A 17,955-nucleotide genomic window follows, 5' to 3' on the forward strand; every position below is an offset into this window, starting at 1 on the left:
GATGCCCGCTTCAGATCTGGCTTTCCTTGGTGAAGAGCTCCTGGGTGTGATCACCTTCAATGCAGTGACTGACGACATGAAGAACTGTGGCCACCAGTGCTAGTGACACAGGTCAGCTCTGTGGTGTTGGGCACTCACAGTTGGGCATGATTGCCAAGCTAGGATGGCTTTGAGTGTGCAATGGTGGTGACTGACGATGCGTAGGAAGCAACCACCAGCATGGGGTAGTTGTTGATATATGTCAGCACAGCAAAGCTTTGCTTTACAGTTTAAACTGTAAGAAAAGTGCCATTATCAGTGTCTCCTTCCTGTAAAATAAAAAAAAAGAGAGAGAAAAAAGAAAAACCTCTTATTTTTAAGTGAAGAGTTAAAATGTGGAGTTTCATAACCTTTTTTAAAACTGAAGAACTGGACTGCTCCTGATCATCCTCCAGATGCAGAGAAACCCTTCATACACTTCCTGAGAGCACTCGAATTGAGTATCAGCATTAGGTGCCTTGTACGTTTGGACAATTCTGCTAAATTTCTGCATTTTTAGTTAAGTACTAAAGATTTGCCTCCAAGTTACTGAGGGTCCCCTGTAGAACTGAAGGTCCCAAGTCCTGGTTCTCAGAAGTAATTCAAGACTCTAATTTCAGCTGCCAGTTTGGAAGCAGAAAATCAGAAGCTTCCTTGTTTAAGCTTTCAAAGGAAATTGGAGAAGTGAAAATGTGAGATTTCTTTTTTTTTTTCCTATTTCTATTCTGAAATTTGAAACAGCTGCCACAAAATGTTTATAACCGTACATAGTGCTCAATAAATGTCTAAACCTGGAAGGAACTGTGCATGAATTATGTCTGATTTATACATTAAATAAAAATAGAAAGAGCCAGTTGAATTTTAAACGTTTTTTGCCTACATTCAGTAAGCACGGAAATTACGAGGTCTGTAAAACACTGCCTGCAAAAATGTCATGCATTGCATATACTATATCAAGTTATTTTAAAAGCATTCCAAGAGTTTGTCAGGTAAGGCAAATACTTGGGCCTAATTAAACCTTCTTAAATTGGCTTTTTATGGGGAGAATTCTTGGAAAATACTTTATTTAAGCTCGCTCCATAACATGCAGACCAAGATTAACCATAAGGAAGAGTCTGAGTAATTGCTGCAATATGTACTACTGGGTGCATAACTTAGCCTGCAGGGATGAGACCCCAATGATGACGCAAAACAAGCCCCCACCCAGGTTTTGACCTTGGCCGTGAGTGGTAGATCCCAGGCCAGCTCTGAGAAGCCCAGACCTTCAGCTCATCTCCTTAGAGGGAATCAAAGTGTGTTTGATTACAGCATGTTTGGAAAGGTGGGAGCAGGGCTCTGTTATGAACCAGGCCCTGCTTGACTGGCTTACTGTGCCAGCCAGGAGTGCCAGCCTCCCAAGGTGGGGACAAAACTGGGGACTCTGGTGTTTCTAAACATCCACTCATCCTGCCTCCACTGAAGACAGCTACACTTTGAAGAACAGGATGCATGGAGCTGAAGTGCAACTTTCACATTGGATACAAGTCAGTCAATAAAGTCATACTAGAGTTTTGACTACAACACAATCCCCCTCAGAAGACATGTGAATCTAAATTAAAAAGCAGTGTTGTTGTATCTTTCTTTAGTTGCAAAATACTTCGGCAGATACTTTTGCTGCTTCTGCGGAGGATTATTTTTAAACTGCAGCTATTCTCCAGTCACATACTGATTTAACTCTGAAGTGAGAATCATAGAATGATTAAGGTTGGAAGGGACCACAAAAATCATCTAGTTCCAACCCCCCTGCCTTGGGCAGAGACACCTTCCACTAGAACAGGTTGATCAAAGCACCATCCAACCTGGCCTTGAACCCTTCCAGGTTCTCTGGACAACATGTTTCTGTGCCTTACCACCCTCACAGTGAAAATTTCTCCCTTACACCAAATCTAAATCTACAATTCAGTTTAAAGCCATTAGCCCTTGTCCTATCACTACACTGCCTGCTAAGAGTCCCTTCCCCTCTTTCCTGTAGGCCCCCTTGAAGTACTGGATGGCAACAATAAGGTCTCCCTGGAGCTTTCTTTTTCCAGGATTAACAACCCTTCCTCTCTCACCCTGTCCTCATAGGAGGGGTGTTCCAGTCCTCTGATCATCTTCATGCCCCTCTTCTGGACTTGCTCCAACAGGTCCATGTTCTTCTTAAGCTGGATGCCTCAGAGCTGGATGCAGTGCTCCAGGTGGGGTCTCACAAGAGTGCAGCAGAAGGGGAGAATCACCTCCCTCAAACTGCTGGTCACACTTCTGTTGATGCAACCCAGAATGAGTGGCTTTCTGGGTTGCAAGTGCACATTGCCAGGTCATGCTGAGCTTCTTCTCAATCAACAACCCCCAAGTCCTTCTCCAAAGGGCTGCTCTCAATCTATACTCCATGCAGCCTCTGTTTGTGCTTGGGATTGCCCTGACCATGCAATACTTAGCCTGTTTTACCACAGGGATTGAAGACATTTAGTATTTGTCTTCCAGTTTTACCTAGCCCCAGATAAAAAAAGCAAACAAATCCATTAAAATGTAATTTTAAGAAGAGCATTCCCAGGTTCTGTTAGCTAAATCACATTTTTTGCAATTAACGTGATCACTGTGAACATTTTAGGCCTTGCTCAAGATCATCCACATATATTGCAATAAAATATTCTCATGCCAATTTTATGGAACAGCTCTGTTAGGAAAATATTTCAGTGAAATAACAAAATCAAAACAAAACCTTGCCATTTAACTCCCTAAACAACAGAAGTAGTTTAGATTGATTTCAGCCATCTCCACCGCCACTCCACGCACAATAAAAGTGCTCCCCAACTCTTCTTACACAAACACAAGTGCTGTCCATTTGGTCCTTCCTTGCTGTGTGCTCTTCCCACCAGAGTAGAAGCACATGTTGTGTTCCCCTGGCACACCAGCAGCTGAAAGTTTCCTAGATTTTAACCCACAAAATAAGGCAAAGTGGGTGAATACATGCCCCTGAGAGATATATGTGTATTTCCATCCATCGTATTTTCTTGGAGGCAGGGACGGTTGGCTTCCCTACTGACCCAAAGGCACTGACAGGTGGTAAGATGCTGTGTTCCTAAGTGGGTGCCTGCCCTGTTGACTGGGGCACCTACTCCAGAAGCTGGTTTGTCTCAGTTTAACTAGGGTCAGCTAGATATGGGATATCAGTTTATGCTCTTACCCGTGTAATGAGCCTCAAGAAAACTTTCCAGAAGTGGCTCTGGCACCCATGAGGGTCCATGCTCACACAGGAATGATCTTTCTACTGCAGATGTGCTCAATGTCTGGAGCTGCTGATGCAACCATCAGCAACATAAGAAGGTGTCTCCATGCAGCCATGGCCCTTTAGTTGTGGTTTATGCTCCAGGGGTAGAAGAAGGTGACTGCCTGGCAGTCTCTCTCTGCCAGTGAGCAGATGAACCACCACAGTTGCCTCATGGAGCTGTAACTGAATTTTCTGGGGAAACCAACCCACTGACACACCATGTTATTTCCTACCAGTTCAACCCCACCCCTGGGTGACCTGACAACATGGAAGTAAGTTAATACAGCTATGTTGACACCAAGCTTCATCTGAGACAGACCATGTATGAAGCCCTCCTTTTACACAAGAGGCATCTGCCTCACCTCACTCTGAGGAGAAATGTACGAGAACAGGAAGCCCTCTCCGAATCTGCTGGGCCCTTTATAAGCCTGCAGTCCCACCCTGTGAACAGCATCTCACTAGAAAACTGGACATCCAGCCCCACAGTTGCAGCTCAGGACAAATACAGCCAGCAGGTTAAAAGTTCAGGCAGCAGTAGCCAGTGCTGGCACCGCTCCAGGGGGTTTCTGCCTGTATGATCAGAATGTGTATTTTACCCTTTAATGTTAACAGTGTTTTCAGAGTACATATTTTCCTTAAATTAATAAAAAACACCAATCCAAATACAAACAAACACCAAACTTTTAGTAAAGCTCACTCTGGGCCTTCCCTTGTTCCTCTGCTATCCATGGTGGTTTTGCCACTGACAACAAAGAAGAAGGACCAGAGCCTTTAATGCCCTACTTTTAAGTGTTAATACATTTACAGAAGACTACATGAACAAGTGCTGAACAGCAAATACATGTTATCAGAGCTACACAATACTTATACCTGTTGCTAAAACAATGCTGCTAAATGAAGAAGCTTTATTAGTTTAGAGTTTTTGGCTGCTGTTATTAAAAATATATTTACCTGAAAAGAAATCCAAGTATTTCATTTTACAAACGATTTAAAATATAGCAATAAGCAACATAAACTATTGCTTTTTATGTTTATACAATTTGTTTTGGCATAACACTGCCATACAGTTACAGAATTATAAAATACATCTTTATAGTGCATTACAATTCCAGAAACTGGTTACCACTCCTACCACATACATATGGTATTGGTACTACCCAAACATGCACGGCATTCTGTAGTCAAACACTGCAAAGGAATACAGAAGAGAGCAGGACCATTCATAAAAACTGACATGTAGCTGCTTCATTTTGCAAGTAAAAACTGTTGGGTTGTGGTTTTTTTCTTTTTACTGAACTTTTTTTCTCAGAACGCATTTTGACAACGATGTCTATGATATTTCCAAATTTTATCAGTGCAGAACTATACCTAATCATCTGTTGCTGAACTTGAACTTCATAAAGGGCAGACAACCATGGAATAGGTTAAAACACAGAAAAAGGGCAACTAATCGTTGGCAAACATGCTTAAGCAAACCCCCCCAAACATGTCATAACCTTTTTTACTGCAAAACAGTAATTTTCACGTAGTAGCAAATACACAGCAGCAAATACACTCAAGGAGAACTCACGATAAACTTCAGCTGATGAATGCGCCGCTAGGCTTGTAAGCGTGGCAGAACTGAAAAGTGCCGAGTTTGTGAGAAGTAAGAGACTTCCTTCAGAACAATTTGCCAATTCTCTCATTTGTTATTTTACAGCAAACAGCTTAAGGCTTTTGAAAATAAATATAAAGGTGATTGGAAGTGTAAAGCCACAGGAGGTCTCTATTTAATTGATCTCTATAGCTTTTGAACTGTATTTTAGGAGTCACTTAGGCACGGCATGTACTAAACATATTCTTTAAAATAAACTCTTGCTTTCCCCAATGGTCTTAAGTATACTTAAGAACGTGGGCTTGTGAAAGGAACAAAGCTTTCAGGAAAATAAATAGTTCACAGGCAATACAGAGAACAGAGATATTACAGAGACACTGTACTGGAGAACTGCATCCAAATACCTGTAGTAGTGAATCTATGGTGTTGAAAATCATCAACAGAGGGCAAGGTTTCTGCCTTAGCAGATGTCTTCTGCCTGAGGGCAGAAACGGGACATTTTCTCCCTAAGCTGGTATTTTATCATTGGAGTCTCCCATGGCTTCTAAAAACTGACTTGAAGTGGATTACTGCTCATCTTACAGTAGTTATAGTAACTCTGCTCAAATGTACTAGCAACTCTTGAATAAAGGTATCTGAGAAAAACAAACAAGACACTACTTTTTTCCACACAAAACAATTAAAACATGCAACTCACAGCCTCAAGGGACTGTGGAGGCTGAAAGAAACCAAGTTCAAAAACTGAAAAATTCCTAGAGAAGACTGGGATCACCTTATCTGTCCTTTATTTCATACCACCTGATGGTGGCCACCGCTGGATGCAGGATACAAGGCTAGAAACATCTTTGGTTCTGATCCACACTGATAGTTCTTAGGACAACGTACATCATTAGCATGGTCTCGTCACACTTTATTAATGGCAAAACTTTCTTCACATACCTTATTCATAAATACAGCTTTTTAAAAGGAAATTCAATATGATATTTTACCTGTAAAAGTATGGCTTAATAAGAGTTACTTTTTAACTTAAACATATATATCTTACCGTAATTGTTCATCAGTACCATCACAACTGTCAGGAAAAGAAAGGTAAAAAAAAAAAAAAACAACAAACAGATACACTTAAATCTTATCTAAAAATAAACAAGAGCTATTTTCCATTTAAATCTAGTCTCCCTTGACTTATCTTATTGGATTATCCATCAAAATTATACAAAGCTTTTAAGGTCTGTAAACTTCCTGGTTGTAGCACAAGTATATGCAACTGCAGATTATTAGAATTATTCTGGAATAATTCAAGGATCCTTACACTAGGTTACATGGAATATTAACTGTGATTATACTAATACTTAATACTGCTGCAATCCTAGAATAGGAAACCGAGGAGCTGACCAAGCCAAGGAATGTCTCTCAAAGGCTTATTGCAAATACTTTTATCATCCTTCAGGATCACGCCTTTAAATGTGAGCAATATGGACACCAGGAGCTCAGTTATGCTCCTAGATACAGCACAGGCATAACTGCCCTTCTTATCTGAATGGTCTGTGGTGCACACCTCAGGCACCCAAGCTTCGTGTCTCCACACCAACACAGTATGAGGTACTGAGGGACACTTATGTCCTCACTAGGAAAGAGACTCTTGTATGGGAGGTTCTGTTCAATTAATGAATAAATAGTTCAGATTCTAGCAAAACCCTGGGCCAAAACACCTTATTGTAGTGAGCACACAAAAATCCCTGAATATTTAAGGGCATATGGAGACAAAACCAAGTTAACCACGAGCAAATGTTCTAACTTTCTTTGCACACCCTCAGTTTCTGAGCTACTGGTTACAGAATTAAGTATCGGCATTGATGTGAATACAATCATTGCAACATACATTGCACTGTAAACCTGAAAGCCAGCATCTGGAAACTTCAAGGACAGGGTGCTTCTGGTTGCTAAGGCCATGATTCTGTAATGAAGTGCATACAGTGCACCCACTCAATCCTCACAAATCTCCACGGGACACTACACTGTACGACTGCCCTGCAATGAATCCTCCTTTTGAGCACCTGCACAATCAGAAGATAACTCCTCCACGAAAAGAATGACAAAACGTTGCATTTTACATAGAGCAGAATTTGTTAGTTAAAGCTGAAGTGTCCCATGGGAGTAATTCTGTAGATGAAGCTGTAGAACAAGGATTACAGATTGCAGGAGCCCACCCGACACACACAAAAAATCTCACTTACCTAATCCCCATAGTTGTTTGTAGGCAATTTGTATTCCACTACACTTTTCACATCTGTGAAAACTGATGGAAATACACTGAGTTGCGGATTTAAAAAAAAAAAAAAACAACCCCAAATATAATTGAATAGTTAACAAGGATATGAGTTCCAGAGTTCTTGACTATATTTTCAGATACACTGGGCCCTTAATGCAGATGGCCCTGCCAGATTAAAAGTACATTAAGTACTTAATTATGAGTGTAGAACCAGCAAGCACATATAGGTGAAAGCTGTGTCACAACAGCAGAACACGGCAAAGAAAATTAGAGCAAGATTTCTTTTTTGTTGTTGTTCATTAGACAAAAGATCTCCTGAGGTCATCAATGTTTGATCAAATTAGAGTATAAATATAACACCCCCATCATCTTTCATTTCACTTGAACACTATAATTTTTTTTAAAAAAAAAGCGTTTAACCTCAACACTAAAGTCCATACATTGAAGGCTCTGTTTAACTAACTACCTTATAGTTATGTCCCCCATAGACAGAGTATAAATTTTCCCTATGCCATTCAAGAAATAACTACATAATAAAAACAATATTATGTTGGCATGGTTAGGCACTCACGATTTAAAAGTCATTGGCAGAACATAAGGTTGTCCTCCCTGTGCGTGTGCATGGGGTCAGAGTCCTTAACTACATGGACCAATTTTATCTTGACGTTTCCTGTCCCCTTCTTCTCTAAAGGTCAGAGGCAAACATGAACAAGGATATCCTAGTTCAACTCCAAGGTGTTGTGAAAGGCTTCTCAACACCCTTCCTGCTTTAAAGAAGTGGTGGCTGCCAAAGGAATTCCCTGGGGCATTTGTGCTCAGACAGACTTAATGCCTCCCTGAGTGATCTTGGTTATCCTTAAAAAAAAAAAAAGCAGTATGTACATAGGTTCCTTTCCTTACAAGCCAGCACAGAACAAAGAGGGATATGTCCATGGGTATCAAAATCTCCTGGGTATCAAGACCTCCAGCTGCCACTTTATCTGATCCCAAGAAACAGGGCTACCTGGGGAGAGCAATGGATGATGCGCTGCCATGATGGGAATTGGTGAAACAGAAAAATACAAGACATTTTGTCTATGCTCTGAAACCCCTGAAGACTTTGTCATTTTTTTTGTCATGTAAGACTTGATTGAAGTCCCATAGCACTGACACTCGAATTGTAGTCAGCCACTTGCCTCCTAACATTTTATCAAAAATACGTTAAAGGCAATGGATAATATATACACTTTTAGATAGAAAATACATACAGAAGTTTTAGACTATTTTATGATTGTAGAAAGTGTGAGTTCTACCTGCATTATTTTGTAATCCATATTCTACACAACTAACTGGCTGGGTACTATCTTGGTTGACTGAATGGCATGAAGTCAGAAGAGGCTACTCAGATAAAGCAGTGGAGAAAGTTGCAAAAGAACTTAACTGGTAAATTCCTGCCTGCTGGGCTCCAGCTGGGCCAGCAGACTGACCTGCCTCAGGTTTCAAAGTAAAGTATGATCAAAGTAAGACTGAACTCTGAAAGACCTCTGATAGAGAGCAAAGAGAGGAAACAGACAGCTGGATCAGGACTTCCCTTCTTTCCCAGACCAACAACAGGGGGTTCAGCACTGTGCAGACCTTACCCGAGACTGGCCAAGAAACATCCAAGCTCAGGTAAGACCCATCTGGACAGGCCTGGTGACATTTTTTTCTGATAGCTTTGATGACTAAGCAGTGCTTTGTGGTGAAGATGCTGCTTTTCAGCTGTCCAGAGGCTTTCCAGGTGCTGAACCCAGTTGGAGAGAGTTATCACAGCTGATCAATAGAGAGCTTTCACACTGAAACCAAACTTGAGTGACCAGAGAGATCCCTCCCCCCAAATAAGCAGTAGTTACCAAGTGAGTCAACAGGAGACCATAACATGGACTAAAAGTCTAAAGTGCAACAACTTCCCTTGTACCCAAACGCTGTGGACACAGTTTCATTTTAGGCTGAAATTTTATCCCAGGTGCAGGGATACTCAGCTGCATAGGACATCTTGGTATTTGTTACTAAGTGTCTCTGACAAGGGTGCTAACCTAAGGTAAAAGACGCTGTGCAAATACTGCTATTAAATCGACAACATAAAAAAATATATCCACTAGGGGAAAAAACTGTGCTCTCAAAATCATTTCTAGTCATTTCATAAAAGCAAATCAACACCTAAAGTATAGTGAAAGAAACTTTAAAATTATGCTATCCCGAGGCTTTCTACTAAATTACACTTTTTTTTTTTTTTCCATATAAATACTGCAGTACTTTAATGGCAAAAAATAGATACGACTTTCTATGCAATCTGTTTGGAAAAGATAATGAATTTCTTAGCTTTGAATTGTTTTAAAGAACCACACCTGGTTGACTGCTGATAAACCCAGGTTAAAAAAAAAAAAAAAATCATTAACCTAACAGAAGCCTAATCTGGTGCATTCTCAACAAGCATAGTCTCATTTGTGAACATTTTATGCTACACCCAAAATGAAGGCGCAATGAATAATCTGCTTCATTCAATATGAAACAATGATTTTTTAAGCTCGGACTCAAGACTTGAGCTCATCCTTGGATTTTGTGGTGGTTCCCCCTGAAGGCATATCCTTATCAAGGCCATCTTGTAGCTCTGCTGACGTGTCATTTGAAGAATTCTCAGTGTCACGTAAATCCTCCTCTACAGTACCTGGGTCATTTGCACAGTCACTGTTCAAGTTTTCATCATCGTTTTTGGAATGAGAAGAGTCCTCCTTTCTGTCTGAAGTATCATGATCTTCTTCTGATTTGGAAAGCCGACTGCTGTCATTATCACTATTCTTCTCACTGTTGTTCTGCCTAACAGCATCACAGTTCGTTTCTTGTTCATCCTGGTCATTTTCTTCCCCATTTTTTGTGAGATCTACTTTTCTTTCTTCTGTTTTTTTACCAGCTGAGCTTCCACTTGCAGATGCATTCTTAGGCTCTTTTGGTTTCCTATGTTTAGAAATGTAACTGTTGTGACTAGAAACTGGAGATACTGGCTTTTTACTTGTTTTGTTTCCCTCTAACTTCTGTTTTCTTGGGGGTCCCCAGATAAAATGCTCTGAGGGCATATAATGTTGCTGGGCAAATCTCAGGAGTTTTCTCCTTTCTCTTCGGTCTCTAATAGTATACACAAAATATTCTAGAGCACTTTGCTTAATGTTTGGAATGGTATCTTCCACAAGAGCTTCATGGAGAATAAATTTTACCAGGGGAGATTTGAAACTCTCATATCCAAGCTCACCAAGGCTTTTCAGAATTCGAGTGATTCTCAAGTAGTTGTGTTGAGACCTTCAGAAGAAAAGGGTGAAAAAATTCCATTGAAGCAGGAATAAAACCCTTATAGCTACAGAACTAGAATTGCAATTCCTCACTCCTTTTTATCACTCCAGGTGTGTCCTTCAGACTTCCTGTACTTTTAATTTCTCACAGCTGCTGAAGCTTGCTACCACTCTCTCAGCTAGAATGTTGTGAGTGAAAATTAGTATCTGTAAAATGTACTGAGGCAACAGACGGCAAAAATCAAAATCAAAGTGCATAATGATTTTGATTCCTTCTGCTGTATGCATTCTGAGGAGAAAACCCAGTCACTTTACAGAACAGGGGTTTTGTAGTGCCTTGCAGTAACACAGCTACAGAACACAATTCATTGCACTTCAGCTATTCAAAAGCTGGGTCTCTAATCTGGACTACCTACCTGCACTTCCGATAAAGTCAGGGCTGGGAGAGAAACAGGCACCACTGGAGAGCAAGTCCCAGTGTCAGAAGTGTCTAAGATAAATCAAACTATCTTCTGGAAGTGCTTGTGAAAAGCTCTCTCTTTCATAAAGTATACCTGGGTAAACAATAAAACTTAAATGCCTAAATTTTAGATGGCTAAATTAGGTATAAAGAGTCCCAGTTCCTGACTTAAACCTGTGTGAGAATACAGGAATTAGTGTAAAAATGTATAGCAAGTAGCACTTGGGCTTCCTAAACCCCCATTTTATCTGTGGCCCGAGTCTGAGCCCACACCCATATTGGCTCACATAATATTTAAGTGAAATTAATAACAAATTATTCCCATTATTCACGCAGTACTGTCCATCAGTAATTCTAGCTACAAGCTTTCACTTGGATGGGAGCACAAAATACTGCAAGGAAAAAACCTTCAGCTTTAAGATTAGAGGTATTAAAAAAGAAATAACGATATTTGAAAAGATATGTTGATACTATTAATGCACATGAGATGAAATTCAGTACAAAATTACAATTCACACAACGCTGATTGAAAAATGACATCTAATTTGCTGAAAGTTGGGCTAAAACTTGACTTAATGCACATCTGAACCTCTTCAGCTAAGCACTGCAATGGAAAGGTATTTAAATACATAATATTTCATGTTCTGAGGAGGGAAATCTTGATATTTAGCTTCCATATAGGCGTGAAGAATTTGATTTTTCTCATATAGAAATGTGAATACAAAGATACTGATTTGGAACTGTGATCTTCCTCAGCACCATCTGACATTTTATTTTCAGGGGATTCAGCGATGTCAGTTGGACTGGTAACAGGTGAGAAGCACAATCCAAAAAAAGGGGGAGGAGACACATATGCATATAGACGCAAACCAGGCGTTGACTATTTCTTTGTCTCTTTTTCCTGGCAGCCTTTGGAAAATATATCTTCCCTTTCTTTAGATAAAAAAAAAAAACAAAACAAGACTAACGTGATCCTACAGGAGTTCTAGAGAGTGGAGTGCATGTCATTACTTACTCATTCAAATGCTGAAATCTTTCTTGCCAGTTAGCAGCTCGTGCTACATTTCCAGTTTTATCAATTAGTTTTATTCCAAAAAACTCCAACATCATTTTGTAAGCCAAAAGGAATCTTCTAATTGCTTCTTTTGTTTTCTTGAATTCCTAATAAACAAAGAATACATCCAAAATTCTAAGTGGCACTAAAGCAAGTGTTTCTGCATTGTATAAAACAACTCTACATAACAAAAAGCAATTATGTATCAAAATTAATGTGATGGTTTGTATTGAGCTCAATTCGTATTACCTCAATTTCATATGTAGTTAATTCCTTAGCATAAAAGTTCAGACCTTGCTCCCTGAGTGGGAAGAGCCTGTTAAAAGGAAAAGCACATTACAACTCATGGTATATGAACACTTATTATTATCAAATTAATGCTTTGAAACATAAATAGGTAATAAGTGACTAACCACTGTATATAAGTGTGGTTATGTTCCAGTTTTTCATAGTCTCCTTTCCATTTGTTTAGGACTTCTTCAATATAAACACCTGCATAAAAACAATTTGAAAACTGTTAGGTAAACATTCAGCTACATAAAGTACATGCCACGTTAACATAATGATAGAATATATACTTGAATTCTCTTTCACATACTATGTGAAATAAGGTCTATTACAGCCATAAATAAAATAATTTTAATTTAAAATTTATTTAGTTACTAAAACTTAAGAGATTTATCAAATTTCAATATAAACAAAACCAACTGACTCATACTGAGTTGCTTACCAGCAGAGAGTACATGACAATAACCTCCCTGAAACATACTTCCCCAAAAGTTCTCATGTCCTAGATCCCAGTCATACTGTGTAAAATTACACTTACATAAAATATTGCATCGTGAATCACCTGTCATTGCTTTTACATGACAAAACTCTGCATACCTATATACCTATACACAACTGCATCCATATCTCAGTAGATCAAAAGCCTCAGCTCTTTAAGAAATCTCTCATTCCAGGAAGGAATCTCTCCAGCTGCAAACAACATTACAACTGGGAAAACTTTCTCAACTAACTGTGGCCAAGAATCTTGCTGCCATTGCTGTGAATTTGACCTTGGGTTCTCAGGTCATGCTCAACAAAGGAAAATTGCAGCTTTTAGTCGTCTCAGAACAGTTGTGGAGTTCAGTCAGTTCCACTTGGGAGGACACAGTGATAGAAATAGGGAACAAAGTACATGTAAAAGGAAATTAATCATTCCCTGTTCTAAGACTGTGTTCATGAAATTCAGTCATGGGCCAGGGCACTTTTCCAAGCACTGCACAAATACACAAAGTACATAAAGGATGTTGCTTGTTCCAAAACCTGTCCAGTCCTTTTCCATGAATGGACACTCAGTGTTAGCCTGTTTCTAGTCTGAAACCAACAACAGTTTCACCACTGCTGCACAGCCTCTCCGAAAGTCAAATAGCACAGGAGTGGCCTAAAAAGCCCAAAGTCCCATGCAGACAGTTTCCTATTACGGATTTGAGATCTCTCTCTTTCTTCCTAGTGAAAATTTCCACTTGAGTTTCAGTGACAAAGGAGAACTCATTTAGTACTTCTCTTCAAGAAATGGAGAAAGCAGCCAAAGAGGCTGCTAAGAACATGTGGGTTCCAGTGCAGGCAAGACTGGAAAAGGACCTTGCAAAGAGGACCTCCTGCCATCCCACACTATATCCCACCTGTATTTCAAGTAGTGGAAAACTTGCTGCTCAGTTCTAGGGCTGAGAGACAGACAGACCAGTTCTGATTCACAAGTTAGATCTGTAGATCATGGAATTAAACTTCAGATCTAGCATTGTACTAGAAACATCTTTTTAAAATAACATTCCCCAGTAGTTCAGTCCCTAACATGGTAGTTTAGACTCCCTTTGAACATCCTCACAGGTCCAGAGACTTAGGTCAGAGTCATGGCTAGACTTTCCCATTCTCAGTAACAACTTCAACAGAACCAGACCTCACACTCATCAACACTTCAGCCTCCAGGGCATATCAGCTACTTTCAACATGACCAGTGGGGGTTTTCTCCTAAAATACTAGGAGAAAGTTCATTCTTCACAAACTTTAGGAGGGAAGCCCTCCATGACTCTCTCTTCTCATGGTGAAGCCTATAAAATTGCTCCTTCATTTTGCACTTTGAAGGATCCATGCCCCACCACCTTTTCTGGCTTACAGTTTTATGTTCCTGTGGTCCTCAGGTTCACAGAAGCCTCAGTGCCATTCTCTTTCTTTCAGAGTCTGTTCTCTGTGTAATGTCTCCTGAATTTGCTACCTCTGTACTGGTAATTCACAGATCTGATCCTTCTTCCAGTATATAAAAAAACACAGCAGCTGCCAGTGGACATCTAGATAAAGCTCAAGATGATTAAAACAAGGGTCTTATCTTTCTTTCACATAACCTGACTTGGTTTCTCACTTGCTGAGGATGTAACTACCTTGCCTATAAACAGCTCTCATCTTCAACCTCCCAAAACGCACACCCTTACAACCTTCTGCATAACATTTCTTACCATCCAGCTTCCTATCAGAACTTGTGACATTTTGATATCCTTTTTCCTGACCTTGAAAAGTGCCCTCTTGTCACACTTACATTTACCTGAACGCTGCTGGTAAGATCATGTTTCTAGACTGAAGCTTTTCTATAGTGCCTCTTTTATTTTTGCTTGGCATTCTTCCATTGTGGAGCCCTCTTCTGTAACCTCAAACAAAAACTATAGTTCAAAAGCCTTCAATTCCAAAGCCTTTTGAGACCTATCCCTTCCTATCTCATCAGCAGCCATTTGTTGCTATGAGACTGATCCTGCCTCCGACAGGATCCTGCCTCAGTGGCAGCCTCCACATCTCACTCCTGTACTCCAGTGAGTGCTTTGGCATTTCCTCCCAAGCTGCTCTCATGCTGAGAGAATCTTTCTGCAAACACCTTCAAACTTCCTCATCACCCTTTTAAAACTCCCCAAAGCTTATTTTTGGCCTGCAATTTTTTTTTTTTGCCAATGGCTGAGCTCTCATGTGCCAAGACTCCTGTCTGTCATTCTAACCAAGACTGTTTTATTGCCTCCTCCTGCTTACCCATCTGTCTGCTCCCCTCTTGTCTCTCATACTTTGTCTGCAAACTCTCTAGAGCTTGTCATCTTTTGGCTCATTCTGTGTGTGTGCAGAACGCTGCATATCAGGTTCCTGCTCCACTATCAGAACCACTAGGGGCTTTGAGAAATTATTTTATTATTATTATAATCATCCCACAGAAGGTAGTTACAACACATTCTTTTTCCCTTATACGCTTCTAGGGATAACACCCTGATTCCTACCACTCCTATTCAAGCAGCAAGAGTTTGGGCAGCACAGTGTAACAACTTTATCTTTGTTTAATGAAAGGCAGAACCACTATTGTAAAACAGCGGTACAAACAACGCCTTGTAGCACACCATGCTGAAAGTGCACATGACAAACATCATCTTCCTGGAGTGAAAACCAGCTCTGGTTTAAGCACACAAAAAAAAGCGGCCTCACTTTGCTACTGTTATTAATGAACATTCTGTTGTTACCACTATTGTTGCCACAGATCACTCACCATCAGGTTTAAATGGGATTTTATTTTTGTAAAAGCGAAGATTGCACAAGTCATTTTGATATCGAAGATCTTTAAAGTTCTGCTAAAAGAAAAGAAACAGGACATTATCAGCCTACAAAAACCTATTAAAGAGGATTCAGCCAAGGACAAAAAAAAAAATATAGACTTTTATGATTCACAGAGTTTTATTCATGCACTTAAAGACTGAGTTTAAGTATCTAGAAGTTCCTTCTGGCTGGTACCTTCTTCTGCTGAGGCGGAGGTTAGAGCAGCAAACACAGCAGCTCCTTCAGTCTCAAGGCACTTCAGAAGCCAATATAAGAAAGCCAAACTCTAGAATTTACCCTCTTTGACATTCAAGCTGCAAAGCTTTTTCTGGGCTCCCATCGCTGCTCCTAGGTGTAACATCTCATGTGCACCTGGCGTGAAAAGACCTTGCACTAGTTTCACTCTTCTCCCACTGATATATGTTGGGTCTCTGCATCAGCTTTTTGATTCTCATTTCTCGTATTTATTAAGCACCACAAATGTTTAGGAATGTTTGGATTGTACGCTGTCTTGTACTAAAAAAAGACAGTTGTAAACCATAAAAAACTCTTACTGGGTACTGGTGTCGGTATTTGTATAAATCTCTTGCTGCATAGAAGCTTCTCTTTGGCTTGGCTGTCAGCTCAGTTCCATCATCACTCTGAAACAGAAAATGGATAATAGCCATACACAAACACATCGCATAGCAAATTTGTGTAATGTTAAAATAATTGTTTTTCACGTTGGATTTCAGAAATGTAAACAAACACGAATGCCTACTGTTTGGTCAAACACTGGAACTCTCCCTGCTGAATGCTTAAGATCACACACTTTAAACTTAGATTTAAAACTAAAATAAAATACAAAAGCAAGACTATGATATACCTTTCCAATGAGACTGAATTTGATTTAAATCAACAGGTTGATTATAATTTCCAAAAGCAAAACTTGAAAGTAACCTACCAAGTGCTAGCACAAGATAAAACAAGAAACTGAACGTGAAAATGCAGACACTACCCATTTTGAAGAGGAAATCATACAATTTGCAAAGAGTGTTTGTCATGTGTACATTGACTTGTTACCATTGCATCCTGTGGAAGAAAATGAATCATAGAATCATTCAGGTTGGAAAAGACTTCTAAGATCATCAAGTTCAACAATCACCCAACACTACCATGACCACAAAATAGTCATGGACAAGCCAAATTGCAGTTCTAACACCTTTTTCTAACACCTTCCTATAACACCTTTCTAACCTCTTTCTGCTGTTTTATTCCCAGAAATGAAAATGGAAGCCTAGGATGAAGAACCACTAAACCCCCAAAGGAAAACCTGTTCAGAGAAAACACAGACATACAAGAACTTGTACTGGCCCCCAGCTGTTCAGATGCTGTGACCTGAAAAAAACAGGACTTGTCAAGGTCAGTGAAGATTATCCCACTGACTTCAGAGAACGCTTGAAAAATGCTGCACACTTTGAAGATAAACAGAAAAATAAGCATTAGTGTATAGACTTCAACTTGCTACCAGCAACGTAATTTTCTCTGTAATATCTTTAAAGCCATATAACAACAAAGAGTTTTGTACTCCTCAATCTTGTAACATGTCTCTATAATAAAAGCAAAGGCCAAATGAGGAAAAAAAAAAAAAAATCCACTCCTTGCAATACACATGTAACAGGTTAAATTCCAGACTAAAATGGGAAGTTGCTGGTAGCTGCACTGACACTTGCCTTTATCGCTGCCCATCCCATTGCTTGTAAATTGCACACTACTGACTAACCGGCATCTGTTTCCATTCTTCCCTTTGCGAGACCAGCTCTGACCATACCTGCGGGCAAAGCAGGCTTACTTGAACAAGCCACATCCCTTGGCACTCGGTTATTAGGCATCAGCATCCTCATGTATCAAGCAGAAAAGGGGGAAATGCTTATACTTAATTACTTTTGCACAGTTTCTGAACCAAATATGAACATAACACAGCTAACAAGCTAAAAGACCCGTCTGGTCCACTCTGCATCCAATTCCAACTCCAACAGAATTGTTGTCAAAGCACCCCTTTATTTTTTTAGGGTCGGCATTTTCAAAGGTTCCTAAAGGACAGGAACTTGCGCAGAAAATTCCTCCCCTCGGACGTACCGGTAAGTTACACACGCGCTGCCACATGCAATTCGATATTGAGATTGTTAACCCATTTAATGAGGAGGCCAAGTTCAAGACTGTCTTCAATTTAAAGCAGAACCTCGCTAGCAGCAGCGGCGACGGGACTAGTAATGACTTCCTAGGCCCCAATTTCCTGCCGGTAGGAGCTTACCAGGATGACGGGGGAACAGAAACCTGCCCGGTTTACCGCAAGCCTCCCCGGGCAGCCCGGAGATCCCCGCTCC

General features: G+C 40.1%; 1 protein-coding gene across 1 annotated transcript; it reads right to left on the reverse strand.

Moving 5' to 3' along the window:
- Positions 1 to 9,722: 9,722 nt before the first annotated feature.
- On the reverse strand, positions 9,723 to 17,357 carry OGFRL1 (opioid growth factor receptor-like 1). Its single transcript, XM_008936861.1, has 7 exons — positions 17,352 to 17,357; positions 16,144 to 16,230; positions 15,543 to 15,621; positions 12,400 to 12,478; positions 12,236 to 12,302; positions 11,948 to 12,093; positions 9,723 to 10,482 (listed from the first exon to the last, which is right to left on the reverse strand). Exons 1-7 carry the CDS (start codon positions 17,355 to 17,357, stop codon positions 9,723 to 9,725), a joined length of 1,224 nt encoding a protein of 407 aa, XP_008935109.1.
- Between the last annotated feature and the right edge of the window lie 598 nt (positions 17,358 to 17,955).

Source organism: Merops nubicus, unplaced genomic scaffold (assembly GCF_000691845.1).
Source record: "Merops nubicus isolate BGI_N331 unplaced genomic scaffold, ASM69184v1 scaffold1003, whole genome shotgun sequence".
NCBI classification, from domain to species: Eukaryota; Metazoa; Chordata; class Aves; order Coraciiformes; family Meropidae; genus Merops; species Merops nubicus.